A 22,289-nucleotide genomic window follows, 5' to 3' on the forward strand; every position below is an offset into this window, starting at 1 on the left:
CCACCATATTCAAGAATGGCTTTACGAGTGCTTAAATAATTTACAAATAGATTATAAATGTCAGCTGGGCAGGCTGTATTTCTGATTTGATGTAACACAAACGGCCACCAGGCACTGTCGAATGCTTTGGATATGTCTAAGCTAATAGCCAAGACATACTTGTTATATTCAAGTAGGCTTTTAATATTGTGTACTACATGAATTAGTGCGTCACTGGTGGAAATTTGCTGTCTAAAGCCAAATTGCATGTTGTTAAGTATGTTATTTTTCTCAACCAACCAGGTTAATCGATCTGTTAATAGACGTTCAAGTACTTTACCAAAAATTGGCAATAGAGAAATTGGTCTTGTTTCACTGGGCTTATTTGGTTTAGGGACAGGTACTATTTTCGCAATTTTCCATCTGGCTGGAAAAATGCCTGCGAATAAACATACATTATATAATTGTACAAGTTGTTGTGGAATCATTTCCCAAATATGTTTTGCAATTTTGGCAGTTATACCATCAACGCCTGGAGATTTTCCTTCTTTTAGTCTACCGATGGCGTTATTTATTTCCTGATAAGTAAACTGAGAAGAGTTACCAGTGTTCATATGTTTGTTTATGTTTTCTCTTAATGATCTCTGCCAAGGGGTGTCCTTTGCAGCGCAGTCTGAGATACAATAGCTATCCATTCGCTGCTTCAGGGTGTTTAAAAGGGTTGTATCAATAGTTGATTGCGTTATTGTTTCAGGGTCATTATTTATTAGTATTTGTTGCTTTCGTAATTTATTCGTACATAATTTAGTAAGGTATCCCCATGGGTTGGATGAGGCAGCAGTACAATAATCTTGCCAAGATTGTATTTTCGCATTCTTTATTTTTCTTTTATAGAAGACTTGATGTGTATAATATTCTTGTTTAAATATAGTACGATTTGGTTCATTTCGACATTTTTGATATCTTCTTCGCAGGTAATTATTTGTTTTTCGAAGATCAGTGAGCTCGTTATTCCACCAAGGTACAGATTTCAATCTAGGATTTGTTTTAGGAATATATCTATGACATGCTTGTTCAATTGTCTTGATATTAGAATCGAGAGTTTGTTCGATGATTTCTTTGTTAGTAATATTATTGATATTATTATATGTCAATAGATTGTTTGATAGATAGCAGAGCATACCTTCCCAATCAGCCAGAGCTAGATTAAACCTAGGCTTATCCACGGAGGCAGTTTGTGCACTGTCGTTGTTTTTAAGCTGAAATGAAATGTAAGCATGATCACTGAAGCTACTTTCAGCGAGAACTCTCCAGTTTTCTAACTCAGTTATACATTCTGAACTGCATAATGCAACATCTATCCATGTTTCCCCATAACTAGTTACATAAGTGGGGGGATAGCGAATTGTTTAATAATTGTAATTTATTAGTGCCTATAAAATCTTCAAAAATGCATTCACGGTCGTCATGCTGATAACCGCCCCATGCAGGTGAATGTGCATTTATGTCCCCTGCAATGATAAACCGAGATTATGAAATTTATTAATTAGATTCTGTAGTTTGTCAATAATAATAATCAGATTCATGTCGCATGAACAATAAATATTGATAATTATGTAAGTATTTTTATTAAAATAAATTTCATTACATACAATGTATTCATTCGACAAGATCTTGTGATGAAGGATAGTAAAATTCATGTTAGTAATAATATTAATTGTCCATGAATAGTTTTCAGTGCCCTTAAGAATTGAATTGCGGGTTGGTAAGCATGCCGGGTTATTATGTAGACAATAGGGCTCCTGTATTAAAATAAAATCATATTTGTGGCAGATAGATGCAAGAACAGAAGTTGCTGAAATGCAACTTCCCTTCTTGCATCTATCCCTTCACTACCCAAGTAAACATTATACATATAAAGCTATAAATATTTACATAGAAAAACACGGAAATATAAATCAACATGTTATGTGTTTTAGTTACAGAAAGTTTTTTTTGTGTTTGTCTATATTTATATTACATTAAAAGTTTGATAATAACAAGTAGGGGAAATACAGACAAAATGACATACGGTTTTATTTTAGGTTCATAACTCTTTATTGGTAAATCACAGCACTGTCATATTTTACACCAATCATCTTTGGTTTTTTACCTATGAAATATACTAAACATTTACAATATTAAAATAATAGGAAAAAAATATTGTTAGTTTAATCGAGATCATCCACTATGGACAAAATGACATACACGTAAAAACTATAAAATTACTGACAAAGTTTACAAATGAAACGCTTGGCTCTTTTAGAAACGTCAGCGCAAGAAGCGTGAGCCCAACGGAAACAATTTAAGCACCGTAACCAGTCTTCTCCAGGCTTAGATCGGGAAAAAAGATCATCGCAATATATGCATGGACAGTCTTCTTCATCATCATGAGAGTTATTAGGAAAATTTTCTTCTTCAAGTAACTTTTTAGTAATGTTTCGTCTCCTTTTCTCTGGCGGAGCTTTGGACTCATTTTTTGATTTAATTGCCTTCATATTAGGAGTAGAAGTTAAAACTAAAGAGGTTTGTCGAGTCACGTGATTCGTTGCAAGTTTTTTGTTATGTGAAAGATAATAAGTTTGTAAATAATATGTAAGAAAGGAAATAAAGTTTTATACTAAAATTTCTTTTAAACAATAATGAAAGACTTTGTTTGGAAGCCATTTTTTATAATTAATAAAACGTTAAGAGATTAAGGTAAGTTCCTTGACTAAGCTCTTATGGACTAAATGACAGGTATGTCATTATGTCCGTTGCCTATGTATGTCGTTTTGTCCATATAACGTTATAAAAAAACAAAATTATAAAATAAATACAAAGATGTTATTTTTAATGGAAAAAGTTATTTAAGTGCAACAACAAATTCTTGAGGGTTGAAATAAATGCTACACAAGTAGATAAAATAGTGAAAAACTTACCATCTATACAAAAAAACTTGTTGCCAGGAAAAAAACTCGTAACGTATCATTTTTTGTCGACGGCCATGACACCCGGACAATGAGAGCAGTGCGTTCACATTTTGACAGGTTAGTAAAAGCCGCTCGTATAACATGGTGTCATGGTCAGTTGTGCGCTTGAGACTGCCAAATTCAAATTATGGTGCCTATGTCATTTTGTACGTATATGTCATTTTGTCCGTATTTCCCCTATAGCTATTTAAAATTTTTATCCACTTGAAACATTTTTATGGCTTACATCTTTTTATTAGTTTTATCACACTAACTATTAAATTAACACTTTTTAATTACCTGATCAGAAAACTAGAATACTATTATTGATTGTATTAAATAAATATTTTATTTAATTTATTGCCTAATTCATCATTAACAAATAAATAATTTAAATAATTTACCGTATTTATTCGATTATAAGCCGACATCGATTTTATGTCGACAAAGAAAATTGAAAACAAAAATAAATAAAAACGAAAATGTATTGATCAACGAAAGGAATTTAGTTGCTTTAATTAGATGACTTAAATTTGTTGCTAGTTAATTCGTTATCGTTTTCTTAATTAAAATTATTTAAAATATAAAAAAACGCCAGCTTGGAATCAGTTAAATACAACATAGACTAATAAATGAATCTACTGTATATAAGTATAATTAAATTTATTTTGTTTGTTAGAATATCTTGTAAAAATATCTGCAATTGAACCGGTTTTTTATAAACTTTATACTTATGAAGGAATAAAAAAATAACCAGGAATGCCACAAATTCTTAAGTTGACAGATTTAAATTTTAAATACAGTATTAAATTAAAATAATTTTGAAACTAGTGCAAGTAAAAAAACGAAATTGCATTGTATAATTACACAAAAACATTTTTACTAATTATAATTAAATTTTATATTTGTATATTTAAAACAAAAAAGTAGAAAATGGTAGAAATGAAAACAAAAAATCAATGTAGATGAAATTAGTTTTAGAAAATTTTTCTTTTTTTTTCTTTTTTAATTGTCACAAATGTCATTATCAGAAAAAAATGATTGTAACAGTATTGCAATTTATTCATTGCAGCATGAATTCGATTATCAGTGGTAGCATCGGTCTGATTACTACGGATAAACAGAGGGTTCTATTAAAAATTATTAATATAATACAAATGAGTTACAGCACATACTAGCCATTTTAAATTTTCTTTATTATTTACTGAACTTAATCATATATAACAATAATAACTTTATATCATTTATTATATATCGAACACGTATAGTATTTTCATGAATAATTATCATAGATACATTTTAATATGAATGGGTTTTTCAATAATAAAAAATAATAAAAATTATTTTGTAGCATATGTTATGTTTTTAACTTTCTCTTTTGAATTACATTATAAGAAAGGTAGAGTAATTTAAGTAAAGTTTGAAAGAGGATTAAGATCTACATTAATGTCTTCTGTATTTGCCATGTTAAAATAGTTTCTGTTTACAGACAATGGCATGTATTTTCCTATTTTTAACATTTTCGTTGAAAATTTAAATTCAAGTACACGTTTGACCATCTATATTTTCACAGACCATTCGTTTTATATGTATAAAGTCTATGTTTAAACATCGAAAGGTATGAGTTTCTCAGTATTTAAAAGGTTCGAAATTCCTTTTTTTTCTCTTCTGCCCCCATATGTGCAGAATACTTGTAACAAAATGTATGCAGTAATAAACGTTTTACTATATCCTATGGAACCTGCTCGAACCACTCTCGAGCAGATTCCATAGCGTTACAAACAAACGGTCTTATGGAGCTCCAGGAAATTTTTTTTCTGATTTTTGGATGTTTTTTAAGTCTTCAAATTTTTTACAAAAATTTTTTTCCACGTGAAAAAATTTTATCACGATTTTAATCTACCTTTAATGACGCACGATTAACGCTTAATTGTTTTTTATGGGATTTTTTAATCAAATTTCATTCATTGTTCTAAAGTTCTAGTTTACCGACTTACAATTACTCATCGGTGTCAAATTTTGCTGAAAGGAGAGACAATGGAAAATAAAAATCGAAGCTTTCTCTTCAAAGTTAACGCATTTCTTTTGTTTTTTTTCAGTTTTAAGTATTTTTTATGTTTAATTAAAGCTTTTTAAATAAAAAGTAAAAACAAAAACAATTGTGTCACATTGTGGGCGAGACTCAAGAATTTCTATTGATGGTAAATTTGTTTTTTTGTAAAATTTATTATATGATAAGTACAGTTATTAGATTTTTCCAAATATACATCTTTATAGGACTATATTACCTTTATATAATACGTAATTTCTCGCGAGATGCTAAAAACTCGATGAATTATTAAATAGTTTTCATAAACTAATATTATAAAGTGTACTATTAATAATAAACTAAATACATATACATATAGAAATTTACCTCGTCTGGAATAAAATCATGTAGAGCCATTCCTTCATGCAACGAATAACTAACATAAAATTCTACAGNCGATGAATTATTAAATAGTTTTCATAAACTAATATTATAAAGTGTACTATTAATAATAAACTAAATACATATACATATAGAAATTTACCTCGTCTGGAATAAAATCATGTAGAGCCATTCCTTCATGCAACGAATAACTAACATAAAATTCTACAGGCTTCGTACTGTTTCCTCTGTATGTCATTCCTGTTACATTATATACATCAACTAGATCAACCTGAAATTAAAGTAATTATTCGATTATAATTAAAAATTGATAATTCAAAAATTAAATGTGTGAAAATGTTCGCTCTTTAATTTTATTTAAAAAATTCACATTATATCACGTCACAATACATTATTTTTATAATAGTCATTGTGAGCCCGCAGATTTTAAAGGGGATTTTAAAATTGATGTTAATCGAAATTAAAATTAATGTTAATCGTTTTTGGAAAATGTAAATATCCCCGATAGAAACAAAACGGAAAATCAGATCAGAGGTCACCAGTTTTATTAACAAGTTAGTGGGAAAGTTGACACTTTTCTGTCAAAAATGCTTCGTCATCGTCAACATTTGACGATCACGTGACCCCTTTCCCATGACAATAGTAATTTTTTATTTTTTAATTTTTTTATTTTTAATGAAAGGGGCGGAAGACCAGGACTACTCAGGGGTATCGCCTGGGTGAAAAAAAAAGGGAGAAGAGGTAATGGATGAGGGGGGTAGAAGTGTGATAGGAAAGATAGTGAAGATGAGAGAAATCTTACATTGTCAGCGCGAACAACACAGTAATATAAATAGGTGGATACATGTGCGGAATGCGAAAAGAAAGAGTGTACACGTAATTATGGCGTGTTACATATGAAAGAAAAGCTTTGTGGTTATAGAATAAATATAAAAACCGGAGTTGAAAATGGTGATAGTTACAAGCGGGTGCATGTTTCGCCGGTTATGACACATCCCCTGGTGTAGAGGTCAACTGTCGTGTGAAGAGTCCCTTGTCTGATGCCGGTTGGTAAAGTTTGGATTTAAGGCGCCGGTTTCCCGGATAAAATCGATAAGTCCATTGTAGGTGGCACTGTTGTTGATGAGGAGATCGGGCGTGCAGGGCCAGTTGAATCCTTCAATGAGGGCTTTGTGAATGAGTTGATCCCTCTGTGTGTCATAGAGGTTGCAATCAAAAATGAAGTGCAGGGGATCCTCTATAGCACCATTGTCACACTGACAGAAGGGGGTATCGCTGTGGTGGAATCTGTTGAGATATTGGCGAAAGTTCCCATGGCCAGTGAGGAGTTGGCTGGTGAAATGGTTGCCATTTATGTGGTTGAGAGAGAGACGGTTGGAAATGTTAGGCAGGAATTTAAAGGTAGTCTTACCAGTGTCCGCCTCTTCCCATTCCCTCTGCCACATGTGGATGAGCGTTTCTCTAATGAGATTTTTGACAGTCACCGTTGGGATGTCATCAAAGCTTGGTGTAACAGGAGAAGTGGCTGTCTCCTTAGCCAGCACATCTGCTTCCTCATTTCCTATTACACCTTGATGTGCGCGGGTCCACGAAAAGTAGACGAGGTTGCTTTTGCTTTTCTTCAGTTCGTCTATGATGAGTTGGTGGAGATAGTTACACTGGGTTTTCTTGCTTATGCTCCAGAGAGCGGCCTGGCTGTCAGAGCAGATGCAGACCTGCTTCCCGTGGAGCTGATTGGAATTGTTGATGTAGACCAATGCTTTGTAGATGGCGTACTGTTCTGCTTGCATAATAGAGCAGTGATCTGCAAGTTTAAAACCCTTTTTGTGGACTGGATGTGTACAGTTGCTATTTCTGTGCACGATGGCAGCACCCGTACCAAAAAATGATTTAGACCAATCTGTGAAGATGGTGTTGGCATTGTTGATGTTGGAAACACTAGCATCAGTGAGAAGATTGACGGTAGGAGATAAAGCAGGATGCCTGCAATGCCTGTGAAGAGTAACTTGGGTGTTCTTGTGGTTAAGCATGAGGGTTTGTTGCATATCCAGGCTGGGAAGGATGCCAATATTTAGATAACTTATTAGCTCAGTCTTCGTACGATCTGAGAGACTGAGGTTGGTAAGATACCAACTAGCTGCATTGGCCTTTACGCTTAGATGTATTGGAGGGATGCCAGTAATCACCTGTAGGACAGATGTGGGGGCAGTCCTGTAGGCCTTGGTGATTTTGAGGAGGCTGACACGTTGAGCCTTTAGAAGCTTACGCTTTACGTAAACTTTATCCACTGCGACCCCCAAAAGGGCGCGCCATAAAGGATGGCCGGCTCTATGGCCAGGCGATAGATATTTGTTAAGTTCTTGCTGTTGAGGCCCCAGTTTTTTCCTGCGAGAAAGCAGAGAAGGTTCGAAAGTTTTATGGCCTTGTCACAAGCGTTTTTTATGTGAATATTCCAATTCAAACTCCGATCGATAGTAATGCCCAAGTATTTTATGCTATCACTGTATCTTATACTAGTGCCTCCTATTTTGATTGTGTGTGGTTTCTTGAGTTGAGTCCCTTTCGACATTAGCATGCAGGTAGTCTTATCTAGGTTAATGGATAGTTTATTAAAGTTGCTCCACTCTAAAATTTGGTTAAGAAAAGAATTGGCATATTGCAGCAATTACTTACTGTTTTTATTGGACATCATAACCAAGGTATCGTCGGCATAACCCTGGGTAGCCCAGGTGCCGGTAGTCGTGTTAGGAACAATGTCAAGAAGGCTGTTGTACATGATGTTCCAAAGGCCGGGCCCTGAACGGGAACCCTGGGGGCAACCCCGGGCAACAGGCCAGAGGACAGGTGTGCCCAACTCGTGAAAACCAGCAGTACGGTCCTTCAGATAGCTGGTGAGCAGCTTGAATAGGTTTTGTGGACAGTTAAAAGTTTTGAGCTGCGAAAGAAGGGATGGCCACCACAGAGAGTTAAATGCGTTCCTGTAATCTATTGAGATCAACACTACGTGCTCTTCGTTTTTCCAGGCACTGCCTATGAATTGGATTACCCTGTGGATAGCATGATAGGTGGAGCTCCCTTGGACAAAGCCAAATTGATGGGGATGCAGGTGGTTGTTATTCATGCGATGGTAGTTAATCCTATTGATTAGAAGTCCATCGAGAACCTTGCCCAGTATGGGCAGAAGGCTAATTGGCCTCAGATCTGTGGCTTTTACTGAGTTGGGAGACCCTATTTTGGGTATGAATTTCACAACAGCATGTTTCCAGCATTTTGGAAATTGATGTCTAGTGAAACACAAGTTGAAGCTAAGGACGCATGACAATAGTATAAAAGTGAGAGCTACTGGAAGCTCGGGAGTTTGCACTTGGAAGTTGTTTTTGGTATTGGTGTCAGTAGTGTAGCGTAGTGGGGGCGGCAGGGGCGGCACTTTTTAGGGGGCGGCAAAATTTCACAATAAATAATAATATCTTGTATGAATTTGAACCATTTTATTTCATATTTTCGTGCACCTAAGATTCGGACCGATTGAAATGAGCACGGAATACCATCCGGACAGTCCGGGAATCGACTCGCCGTCCGGGAATGTCGTGCGCGACCTGTCGACCTTTATTTATTTATTTATTTATTTTTTGCTTGTACGATTTATTCATATACAGTGGTACCTCAGGATACGAACGCCCCAGCATACAAAATTTTCAGGATACGACATGAAATTCGAACATATTTTTGACCACGATATGAACAAAACCACACCATACGACGTTACATTAGTTCGCAGCGGTCTCAGTCCGCGTGTTTGCTTCGACGTGGAAGGATCTCGCTCGATAAAGGAAATCTTCAGGTATTATCAGAAAGTGACTGATTTTATTTAAAAGAAACACCACGAAAAGATTCACACTGGCCGTATTGCCGCTCGGAGTAATGATATTTGCCTAAGTTATTTTACAAACATTTTAAAAAGTAGGCAAAGCCAAACCTCTTTGGATAGATATTTTACCAAGAGACCTCTATCCAGTGAAAGTGCTGGTGAAAGTGAAGGAAAGAAAGAAAAAAGCAGTGAATAAAAATTTTAAAAAAATATATAAAACAACACTAATTTTTTAATCTTTTCTAAGTTATTTTTAAGTTATTGTTACATTATGTTATGTAAGTTAAGTTTCAGTATCATTTTCCTTCTCCCACTCTTCCGCTACCAGTTTACACCTCCACCGTCGTCTATCCTCAAAGGTAAAGTGCAAATAAAACTACATTTTTCTTTAAATCAATTATTATTCTATTATGGTTATTTATACATTTACAACTACAAAACGCATTTTTCAGTATTTTCCTTACTATAGTTATTTTTTTAATGTACAACTTAGCTTTAATTTGAGTGTTTTTTTCGTGTTGAAACGAATTATTTGGTTTTACATGTAATCGTATGGGGAAAAATGATTCACCTTACGACATTTTCATGATACGATCTCAGTTTCGGAACGGATTAATATCGTATCCNTGTTTTTCGTGTTGAAACGAATTATTTGGTTTTACATGTAATCGTATGGGGAAAAATGATTCACCTTACGACATTTTCATGATACGATCTCAGTTTCGGAACGGATTAATATCGTATCCTGAGGTATTACTGTATATCTACATCTTCAATATCCAATAGAGCTAGGTCACTTGCGTTACTCCTATCCAAGTCTCCCTACTCGCTAACTGTAACTGATTTAGAACCAGCATGCACTGCAAATTATTCTTCGCATTGCAAAATGACATACGCATGCGTCAGGAACTTCTGTTCGAAGTTCCTGACACGAACCTCACCTGCCTTCCGGGTCAGCGATTTTAAAAAAGTGGCAACACTAGCACGGAATTTTTCATTACTTATTCTGTGACGAAACTAAATTTTAGTATTAAATTGAGATACCTAAATAAGGGGGTCAAAATTTTCTTCCGCCCCGGGCGGCTGACACCCACGCTACGCCACTGATTGGTGTACATCTTGGTCTCCCATCCCGATCCTGAGCGAGAAAACATCGATGACGTCCAATGCTTCTACATAGGACTGTTATCGCCGCATATAGCTCTCTTCTAACATCAGAGCTAATTATCAGTGGACAGCGAACTCTCTCACTCTTTTTCTCGCAAATTAGGCCTAGCTGGTAGATAGTACTTCTGTAAAATATTAGACTATATAATCGCAAGTAGCCGCATATAACCTGTCTATGTATCGAACTTTGTGTAGAATCCTGTGTCTTATAGTTAGTAATATAATAAATGCTTGTTTTATTTGTTAAACCTTTCTCCTGTCTATCCAAAAATAACTGCCGACTTGATCACCTCTGTGAGGTCAGCCGATTAGGGTGAGGTATTTCGACAGCCGAGCGGTTCGTTCTGTCATGTGGGCGCAGAATGACTTCCTGAGACAGGTTTACCATAACACCGTTTATTAAACATAGAAATTTTCCTTACAAATTACTTGCTAGACGAGGTAGCACCCCAAAGCGCACGGATAAAGTCCGAAATAAAGTTCGAAAAAGCCGGATTTCGTTACTAGTGGATGGACGCTGCCGGCGAAACACTCGGTAGGCCCCGGGGCGTTGATCACGGCTTTCGGCGGCTTCTCGTGGACGAACCGACGAATCTGTCGATTGCTAGGAGGAACCCAGAGAACGATGCTTCCATGATGTTCCCAAAATGACCCTTTTTTTCTAAGATCTGGAGCACGCCCGTCCCGGAGACGAAACACTACGTATCCAAGCACAAAGAACCAAGAACCTTTATCTCTTGAATCCCACAAATTTATAGATTTTTTTACAGCAGCCGCCTCTCCATTGGTCTCTCATAGTCACCTGGTGACAATTCGAAACCTAATGAAGGGCGCGGGAGAGGTTAAAATAGCGACTGAATATGATCCTCTCTCTCGTCGCGTTTTCCTCGAATTTATCCGTTTCCATTGTTTAAATAATTTTCCGAAAAAAACAATTGCATTGTTCAATCGAGACACCTAATCCGTTTCCTTAGCGTCTGAAAAGGAGCTCTTTATTTTAAATCGACACCCATAATTCGGACTTCTCAGTCGACCCCTGTTCGGGTCCTCACACCTCCCTTGCAAATCGTTAAAAGCCCATCCAAAAGATAAAATGGGAGAGTTTTACCAACTTGACGTGTTAGTAGCAATTTGGGTACTGACTCTGTGCCCTCGTAGTCTCACATCATAAAATGTTATAAGAATACTATTTAATTAACATTTTAACAGAATGAAAATAGTTTGTATACACGGTTTCAGGTTATCTTATAAATGTGAGTTATTTAGCTTGAATAAACAGCAATTATGAGATGTAAATGTATATATTATAGTAATAATAGCGATATTGAGGCCGTTGTTTTCAAAGTGAAAACGTGAACGTCGGACGTTCAGTGCCGCTTTCCTGTAAGCCTAGAAGTTTGACATTGGTGTTTGGAATGTCGAGCGTGACGGGTGAAAATTCGGCTTAAACGTCTGCATTTTTCTGTGTTTTGGGTTAAAATTATGACGTATTTTATTAAAATAACGATTATTTAAGCATTTATGAATAACATTGTAAAGAAACAGACGATTTTAATCTAGAAATTATTTAATTATTCAATTTTTTTGCAAGTGACGTAAAGAGCTTATGGAATTTTTATATATTTGTGTTCATAACAGGTTATCATAATTCTGCTGAAGTAGGTTTGTTCTTTCACGATATCTTTTACCATGAACAACGTAATACGTTTGTATTTGTCTAAAAATAATTTTTTAACCTACATACAGATTTATATAAGCCACTACTTCCATCAACAAAAGTATGTGGTGAAAACAGGCAATGCGCATTGGAATTGTTCTACTATTATATCGTACGGTAGGAAACACGACGCTAATTAAAGTAAAAATAATTATTTACTATTATTAAACATCTTCTAAACATTTTTAAATAGTTCAATTTGTTTATTTACTTTCGCTGGTAACCTTGGTCGTTCTTAAATCTTTATGCCATTTTTCAACAACATCCATTGAATCAGTGCGCAACGTCAGCGTGTGGTCCAACGTGCTTTGTTTGGACTTGAAACGTCAAACTTGTACTTCTTGCCGTACAAGATTAACGTTAAAACTTCGGCCGCAACCTCTCTATCCTTTCATTTAGTAACTTAGCACATACAGACAGTTAGTTAATCGAGCAGTTTTAGTTAATCTATAGCGTTCTATTCCCTTGTTGAGTATTGACCCCTTTCAGTGTGATTAGACAACTAAACACATTCGAATAAGATTAAGTTATTTTTACTTTAACATTTCCTACGGCATTAGTCAGCCTGTGTAGATCGAGAAGTATCCTAGAGAGGGAAACTCAAAAATTTTAAATGTTTGAATACTTAATATAGGCCTATACCTTTTTATTAACAGTTTCACGAGAATTGTATTGCAGATGGTCTAATAAATCATATTTTTCACTTTGAAATTCGAAGAAATAAATTTTAATGTTTTTTTTTTCTTTTTGTGTCACTTTCAAGGGCGTTGATTATAACTCTCATTCAACTCTCCCACTGTATTCAATGAGAAACGAATACATCTATATCTATACATCTCGGAGCTAGCTACTTTCTTAACTGTAATAAAATCATTAAATCCTATTGAATTGATATGGGCAGATATGAAAGGTTACATCGCACGTCACAACACAACATTCAGACTGTTGGATGTGCGAATTTTAATGAATGAAGCTATCGAGCAAATAACTGAAGAACGATGGAGGAAATGTATCGAACATATAGAGAAAGAAGAACAACGAATGTGAGAACTTGATGAGATTTCGGAAACTGTATTATCTCGGTAATTTTTAAATTGTTGTGACAACTGTGACCTACTTTAACACGTGAAGAGAAAGGCGCTTAACTGGTCAACACTTGTCGAGCCACTTTCGATTATGATTTGACCAATGACAATCTTCGGCGGATTAATACGACAAAATCATTGTTTATAGTGGGTGCCAAGTTACGATAAATAGACTTTAGTTCAGAAGTCTGTCCGCCAGTTAGTACTGAAGTTTAGACTCGTATGGTGTACAGTTAACACAAAAGTAGCCTCAGATCTACAGTTCTGATAATTGGCTTATTGGGTATGACTATAACTGAATAGGGGTGAAAAAAGTATCATTGGTAAGAAGATGAAACAGTATCTTTACATTGAAAGTTGATTGTGTTCAAATTTTAAAAATATCAGTTTAAACAAGTGTATACAAATTGTAGATCATTTTAAACATCATTGATAATTCAAGTTAATTAACTAACAAAACTACTGCATAATGTTTAACTAAATACTTATTTATAAACTAGCAGATGAGCCCGGCGTTGCTCGGGAAAAAGAAGCGATAGCGAAGATTAAGATTATTACATTACAGCCGATGTTACCCGTTTTCACTGTGTAAAAAATTACATCCCCTCTTCCGAGACTCATTAAAAAACTTTTAGATATCTGCTTACCACACCGGGATAACGATAATTAAGACTCACTGCAATCACTAACTGGTGCGTAGTACCATTAAAAGATGAATAATAAACGTTTACGTATATCGAGTTTTACGAGTTTTTCTTCAGGTTTACTAAATTCGAGAAATAAGCTGGATCTTCCAAAATCATTCATAAATATAAAGTCGAACATTAAGACGAAGAGATCGAATAAAGCGAACGTATGAGCACGCGCTCCCCGTTTCAACTTTATATATGAAAGAACACAAAATATCGTTAAGAAATTTTAAAGGAGTGTAAAAATATGTTCGATTTCCCGCAAAAATTAAAAAAATGGCATCTAAATATAGTACATTAGTTCTTCGAGGTTAAACTTTAACCCTTTTTCTCTCCCCGTGAGGGGAATTACAAAAAAAGTTCGTTTGTAATGTGCATTATCATGGGATATAGTCTATTAAAGGCAGTATAAAACGCAAAACTACGTATCTAAAATAGTACAATAAAATCATTCCAAAATAATTATAAAAAAGGATGGAATCAGACTATTTTTTCTTATTCTTCTTACACGAATGTAAATTACACGAAAAAATTATACTTTTCTTTCACTTCTTTTGGATATGATATTATACAACTTCAATAAATTTTACAACATTAAACCAATAATGATTTTAAAAATATTAAAGCTTAAAAGGTATAAAAAGAAATCAGTTTGCAGAGAAAAATACTTTTTATTTACATTACTAACAAGCTCCCCAAATGCATTTCGCCTATGAAAGGTCTCTTCAGTGGGGCTAATCGTATACAGTTCATGCTCCCACAATCAACTCATTAATAAAAGTCATTTATATAGTTTACAAAAAATTCCCAGCATTCTGCTGTTAGCATTCCCGTATTTAAATTTACATTATTGTTCTGCATAATTATAGCGAAGTGTTCTTTTACCTTCCGCTTTACATTATTTTTTCTTTTCTAAAAATAATTTTTAATTTATTAGTATTAATCTGACAATTATTACTATTACAATGTTGGAAGACGGTGATGTGAACCGCTGGGGAGGTCGAGGACGGTCGCACCTCCCTTTCCGGCAACAGATCGTAAAACCTGCTCACTTGTCACAATGGCTAAAATTTACTGTCTGGTCCCGAGGGTCGAGACTCTGAAATGTCGGTCGAGTGGAGGGAGAGTATTTGGAGTCGACGATAAGGTGAAGACCGTATACGAGTAAAGGAGTCTACCATTTTAACAAATAAAACGAGAATTTATTAAAATACACAAAATTGACGAAACTTCAACACTAATCTCGATACTAAACCGCCTAACAGCGAGAGAGAGAGTTTACATGCTTTTTCATTTTTCTTTGTAGGTTTCCTTGACGATTAAGTCTATGTAGGCACTTAAATATCCAATAAGAGGTGTCTTTAATCCAAATGAGCACAAATATAAAAGTTTGCGACTTATGAAAGTGCAAATAATATCCATAGCCAAGCTGAGACTTACGGGAAATGTAAATGTTAGAGGATCGGAATTTCGGCGGGTTCGGAAATTCATCTCGATGTCGTTGGTCCGGCTTTCGTTAAGAGACTCCCCCGAGAGGGGGTAGGAAACGCCTTTTATAGCTTTTTGCTGGGAAAATCGGTCACGTGATCGGTTGTTATATGAGATAAAGGTTATATGTTTTCCAGGGACCTAAAACAAGTAACGAAATTTGGATGCTAACTATAAACTTTTGTGCAAGTCGAGCTGCATGCAGTGTGGGAACAATAGAATGTTGATAGTTAAACTAGGAAAGTTTACACATTCCGACTAAAATCGTTTTTCCTTCCAATCCGTTATATAAACAAAAGTAAAATGATTAAATTTTTCGATTAATAAAATTCCGGATCTCACACTATCCGATAAACAACACCTTCTTCCTCTAACAAATCTTTTTCGTGTAATTTACATTTATGTAAGAAGAATAAGGAAAAAACGTCTGACTCCATCGTTCTTATAATTATTTTGGAATATACAGGGTGTCTCATAAAAAAGTCTATATTTGATTTATCAATTTAATTAAAAGAAAGATTGACGTCTGTCCATAAAATCTTTATTAATTATTAAAGTACACAGATTAGCAATTTACAACTTAAAAATAATCTAAATGTCACGGCTCACGGTACTCATTTAGGGGAGACTGGGGCAACTTAGGCATGCGGGGCAAGTTCGTCTTCTCAATTTTCTCAGAAATAAAATAAAAGGAGACTATGGTTATAGGTTAGGCAGTTGAGTTTTATTGGTGGCTTGTTGAGTGTAGTGTTTTTATTGTTCTTCAACAAGCGTAGTTGAATTATCAAGCAAATTTTCATTTTCGTTCAATTCCATATAATATTTTGCTTCCATTTATATTGAATTGGCAGGTTTTGTTATAATTCCATGATAACGAAAGTTACTTTTCCTGTTAGAAAGATGTAACTTCAACTTATTCACGTGGCCAGATCGTGGCTTGGCATTCTGTTCTCAGGGTTGTACTTAATGTTTCGAAATCATGACTAGCGGGGTAAGATCGGCAACATAAAGAGAATCGGTTTTAGGGAATGCGGATTCGAAGTAAACTAAAAGAAAGAGGCAGAAAAGTCCTATAGAACCGGAAACTGACAGTAAAAATACTTATTGTATATATTGCAATGAAAAATATAGCATTATTCAGAAGGTTATGCTGTAAATGTAAACTCTGGGCTCATATGAACTGTACGGATGAGTATGTTCAATTTATTTGTGATATGTGTAGAGAATAAGAGAATAAACAATATGCTTTTTTTATTGCTTTTACATTGATTTACGATGTTTTCATTTATGATCTGTTTGATTTTTTGTAGCTAATTTGTGTTTGCATTTTTTTTATTTATATATGTCTTTGAACTTGCATTTCGTTGTAACAATATTAAATAAGTGTTGGATTTGCATTTCTTTGTTTTAATAGTGAATTCCAACTTATACATTGTTAATAACATAAACTGATATACCTGCTTATCTTGCCCCATTAATGTTGCCGAGGTTGCCCCTATACCAGGGGCAACTTTCGGCAATTTCTTTCTTTTTGTAAAGTTGTAATTATTTTAATTATTTTTATTTCCAAACTGATTTTAACCAGTTCTATAGTAAACAATAGAACTAAAATTCTAGTAGACAATAAGCAAAGCTATTTTTTCAGTTTACAGCAGTATTTATTACACAAAATTTAAGTAAAGCTTAAGATGTTGGTCTTGCCCCGGTCTCACCTATACGAACAGCGAAATTTCCTATGACGGCTCGGCATGTAGACTGTGATAGCTACATTTCGTAACGGATATTTTCTCTTAACTGCGCCAGAGTAGTCGGATTACTGACGTAAACTGTTAATTTGAGATATCCGCATAAAAAAGACCATAGACTCAAATTAAGACTGCGTTGGGGCCAAATTATGTCACCTCTCCTGGACAGGGCCGAATTAACCCACTTTGCGGCACTAGACATTTTCTTCTTACCGGGCCCCCTCCCACATAAGAACATGAGAACACATTTTCTTTAGATTCTAGAATTCACAATAACCATATAAAAAGCAATATATTTTTGTTTATTATATACAGTTGTCCAACAAAAAAGTAAACTATGTTATTTACAAATCTTGAGAAAATAGGCAGTTTGATCGGGCCCTAGACATTTATCTCATTTGTCTATGCAATGATCCGGCCCTGCTCCTGGAGATCAATTTGCTAGGGAAAATTTCACGAACTCGTGGCAGAAACGTTTTGGACATATGTGACGTAGCTCCGTCCTGCTGAAACCATGTGCTTCAGTTATAACCAGGAAAGTTTTGCAGTTCAGGTACCAAGAAGTCGTCTAACATCTTCACATAACGTTCGGAAGGCACTGTAACTGACAGTCCCATTTCGTCTTGAAAAAAGTATGGGCCAAGAAACGCTTCATACTGACAGAATTCCTAGAAGCCAGGCAATCGATTGACACACACCCCACGTGCCTCAGAGGTGTTGCGTTTGCGCAGTAAGCTAATCAATTATAAACTCTCTTTTGAGACACCCTGTACAGTCGACTGCCTTATAACATGGTAGATATGTTCCGGTTTTTATGAATTTATTTTCTACGAGTCCTTAAATACATGAGCCAATCACACCCCGGCACGTATGCAGTTTACGAACTACGGCTGTTTGAAAGGTTTTCTTCCATAAAAATAAAATTCTAGCCTAATTCGACTCAACATTTCCAAAATACGTATAATTTTTTGGGAATAATCCGTATAAACTATGCTATAAACAAAAAATTGTAGGATTACTTACCGAGTGTGCACCGTTCGACGACGCTATTGCTTAAGGTTGTTTTCGTCGCGGAGCGGCGCATCGAACGGGACATGCGTGTTTCCTGATAAATTATATTTCTGCGAAAAATTTGCTAAACTTTGGAGACATCCTTAATATAAATATAATTTTTATGGCCGTTAAATAATAAATGGTTTTTAGTAGGTCCGCTGCTCGTTTAAACTCAACGGTTTGTGCAATATCCGTTATTCGTCTAGACTCGACCAATCCTGTCGAGACACGAGTCGGTGATGACGTTTTACCGTATTTTACGAGTTTCTTTTATACGAATACAGTCGCAATTTTTTCGCCATTATAAACGAATCCGCATTATATGAACCCGTTTTATAGGGATTTACTGTATTTAGTTTTTTAGAAAGTATGGATCTGGATAAACGGTTGGAGAAATAACTGATTTTAAGATTAATCTCTCTAACTTCCGCACATCTCCACAAACATCTTTTTTGATAGATTTCCTTAACTGAGGTTTTTTTAAAGTGGTTTCTTCTCGGAGATGACATTTGAAGAATTGTATATCTTTAATGGAGTAAAGTTTTTTGCAAGGTACAGTACGTCGATGATATTTTGATGGCGTATCATAGTGCAATAACAACAAATTTGCATAACAGCATACATGATAACATGAACAATCCAGGATATCTTCAATTAAAAATTGAATTATGACTATTTACAAAAAGAAAATATTATTATAACTTTTGGTAATAATAATTCAATTTTTAACAAATTTGCAAGTTTTGGAACAAGCTAATAAAATTAATTTGAATATTAAATTTACTCCAGAACATGAATTAAATAATCAATTAAGTTACTTAGATATAACAATTAAAAGGTTCGAAGATCATTTAGAGTTCTGTAAATTTGAAAAACCGTGTAATACGAGGAAAGCAATTAATTATATATCATACTGCCCTTTAAATCAAAAATATAATGCATATCTGACGGAAATAACAAAGAATTTTTCTAGAACAACAAATATAGGTAAAAGAGAGGAATACATTGGAGGTACAAATAAGAAATATATTTTAAATGGATACCCAAAAATATTATATGATTGGTACCATAGATTTTTAACAAACAGATTTAAAGTTAAACATCGTCAAGAAATAATACAGTATGTATCATTTCCGTACATAAAAGGTATTTATGAAAAATATAATAAGTTTTTTAATCAAAACTTAATTAGATTGGCTCCATCCTTAATTTAAATAACAGTTTATCAAATATGATGATTATATGAAGTGCCAAAAAAGATTTATTAGAAGAAGAAGGTGTTGTTTATCGGATAGAATGCACGTGTAACAACCCTAGTTTTTACGTTGGTAAAACGAAACGAAAATTAAAGATTCGACTGTTGGGAACATCTGGCTGCTGTACACTTAAATTTTAGTAATTCTCTTGTCTTCCAACATTGTAATAGTAATAATTGTCAGATTAATACTAATAAATTAAAAATTATTTTTAGAGGAAAAAAACAATGTAAAGCGGAAGGTAAAAAGAACACTTCGCTATAATTATGCAGAACAATAATGTAAATTTNAATAGTAATAATTGTCAGATTAATACTAATAAATTAAAAATTATTTTTAGAGGAAAAAAACAATGTAAAGCGGAAGGTAAAAAGAACACTTCGCTATAATTATGCAGAACAATAATGTAAATTTAAATACGGGAATGCTAACAGCGGAATGCTGGAAATTTTTTGTAAACTATATAAGTGGCTTTTATTAATGAGTTGATTGTGGGAGCATGAACTGTATACGATTAGCCCCACTGAAGAGACCTTTCATAGGGGAAATGCATTTGGGGAGTTTGTTAGTAATGTAAATAAAAAGTATTTTTCTCCGCAAACTGATTTCTTTTTATACCTTTTAAGCTTTAATATTTTTAAAATCATTATTGGTTTAATGTTGTAAAATTTATTAAAGTTGTATAATATCCAAAAGTCAGAAGTGAAAGACAAGTATAATTTTTTCGTGTAATTTACATTCATGTAAAAAGAATAAGAAAAAAAATGTACAATAAAAGCAGAGTTCTTCGGGGTAAGCCTTAATTAATTTTCTCCCTCTCCCCCGCGGTGAGACGTTTCGAAAAATCCCTTCTTCGCTTGTGAGGACATAGCGTATAAAATATGTGAAGAAAAATGTGAAGAAATGAAAGTTTTATTTAACGATGTAAAAGAGTTATATCTACAGAGGCTTGTTTTAGCTAAACAGGAAGTAATATCACAATTTTTAATCTGTTGTTTTATAATCCGCGCATTCTTTTATTCAGCGCGCTTGCAGCACTTTTAGCGCATGTGTTCAATTATTAAGCGTACTGTCAGCGCACTAGCAGCGCCTTTTGACCATGCTAAAAATAGTGCTCACAACATGGACGCCTCCATGAAAAAGTATCTTTTTCGTCTACCAACTAATAATCAGTGTTTTGCTGTTTTAAATGAGCAGATTTTTTAATCGTGACATACGAAAATGGTTTTTAAAGATTTCATTCGAAAACTGCTGTACGATATCGTAAACGCTTTTTGCATGTTTTCTTCGTTTTTGGGAATCAGTCATCGCCAATGCCATAAATAAATCATTTCCTCGTTTTCTTATTAACAACATCGAACTTAATTTCTTTTCTTCTAATAATATTGAACAAACGCGTGTAAACATAGCAGAAATAAAATCATTGTTTATATCAGCCATTTTGAGATAGCTCTTCCTCCAGCAAAAGTGTTTTCAACCGTCAGCATCAAACACGTCATTTCCGGCAGCAACTGCTCAGCGCACTGCTGAATAAAAGAATGCGCGGAACGTTTTAACAGTGAGGAATAATAGTATAGTAGCCTCTCTATATATCGCGCTTGTCAACAGACAGAGAAAAAGCGTGATATAACCGAGTACTAAAAGTTCTGAGAACTAAACAGATTATAAATTCTGTGGAATCTCTATTCTTTGTTTTTTCATCGGCAATGGTTTCCGATATAAAATAAGGTTAGTTTTGAAATACATAATTTTATTCATGATTACATCGTATTAATTTAATTGTCGTTTACGTTCTCGTGACGTATCCTAACTATGTGCCTAATTTCATCTTCCAACACCTAACTGTTTGGGCTCTGCGCTTAATACTATTATCATCAACCCACCTCGATTCTATATTAAGATTGTGTAACTTTATTATTTTATCGTATCATTAGCATTATTATTAATTTAGTACCTTCTTGTTATATCGCGGATTTGGATATATTATGGAACCCCTTCTGTTCAGACTGATAATAGATATGATATGATATGTTTAAAAGTGTTAGAAGGCCGTACCTTACGGCATAGCCTTTGAAAAGGAAGGATGAAGAGTTTTAGAGGAAGTGAGATGAAGGAAGAAAAGTAAGGAATGATAGGAAAGTGTGAAGTGGGAACCATGGCGCTGTCGCGTTTTATTTATTGAGTATACTTTAGTTACAACACATGGGGCATAGTCCACAGATAACAGTATGGTCAAAATATATACAGAAAATAAGCCCGCACATGGTACTGCCTCTAGGGAGAAAGGGAACGTGAGCAATTGAGAGCTATGCGCGTGGACAAGCTGTTTAAAATACCAACCCGGAATGTGCTGGAGTACAAAAGCACAAAGTTACACACGAAAAAAAATGAATAATATAATAAAATAAAATAAAGTAAAACTAAAATAAATAAATAAAAAATAATAATAATAGAGGAGAAGGTGGTATTATGGAACACTGCAGGTATTATGGAACCACCCCATTTCGAACTGATAATAAAGGCGAACTGTAGCGGATTGTGGCTGAGCTGAACTAGGCAGACATCTATAGCAAGGGGGAAACCCATTTTACTTCAGTTAAACTGTTGTCCGTATTTAATCAGCAAATTTGTTTTTTTCAAAACTCGCAAGTTTTGAATGCTAAGCGAATTTAATTATTTTAAAAATATAAATCGTATAGTTGTAGGTTCACTGGTGCATGTATTCCGTTCCAGAGACTTAGGGGTACATATTAATCTGTGTGATGTTCACGTTTTTTAAATTTTGGTCTCGACAGACATAAGTTAATTCGAGATGGCGATG

General features: G+C 34.4%; 2 protein-coding genes across 2 annotated transcripts in view; both read right to left on the reverse strand.

The window, feature by feature from the left end:
• LOC111612823 overlaps positions 1-5,445 on the reverse strand; it is a 61,371-nt gene extending 55,926 nt beyond the window's left edge. The window contains exon 1 of the mRNA XM_023354081.1: positions 5,386-5,445. Within this exon, the coding sequence (XP_023209849.1) occupies positions 5,386-5,415 (30 nt within the window). The 5' untranslated portion in view covers positions 5,416-5,445. The remainder of the gene's footprint in view (positions 1-5,385) is intronic.
• A 965-nt stretch (positions 5,446-6,410) lies between these two features.
• On the reverse strand, positions 6,411-8,176 carry LOC111612824. The gene is made up of 2 exons (XM_023354082.1): positions 8,074-8,176; positions 6,411-7,822 (listed from the first exon to the last, which is right to left on the reverse strand). The coding sequence occupies exons 1-2, from the start codon at positions 8,174-8,176 to the stop codon at positions 6,411-6,413; spliced, it is 1,515 nt and encodes a 504-aa protein (XP_023209850.1).
• Positions 8,177-22,289: the final 14,113 nt, after the last annotated feature.

The sequence above is a fragment of the Centruroides sculpturatus genome, unplaced genomic scaffold, assembly GCF_000671375.1.
Source record: "Centruroides sculpturatus isolate CEXI.00-Female unplaced genomic scaffold, Cexi_2.0 scaffold1701, whole genome shotgun sequence".
Lineage (NCBI taxonomy): Eukaryota > Metazoa > Arthropoda > Arachnida > Scorpiones > Buthidae > Centruroides > Centruroides sculpturatus.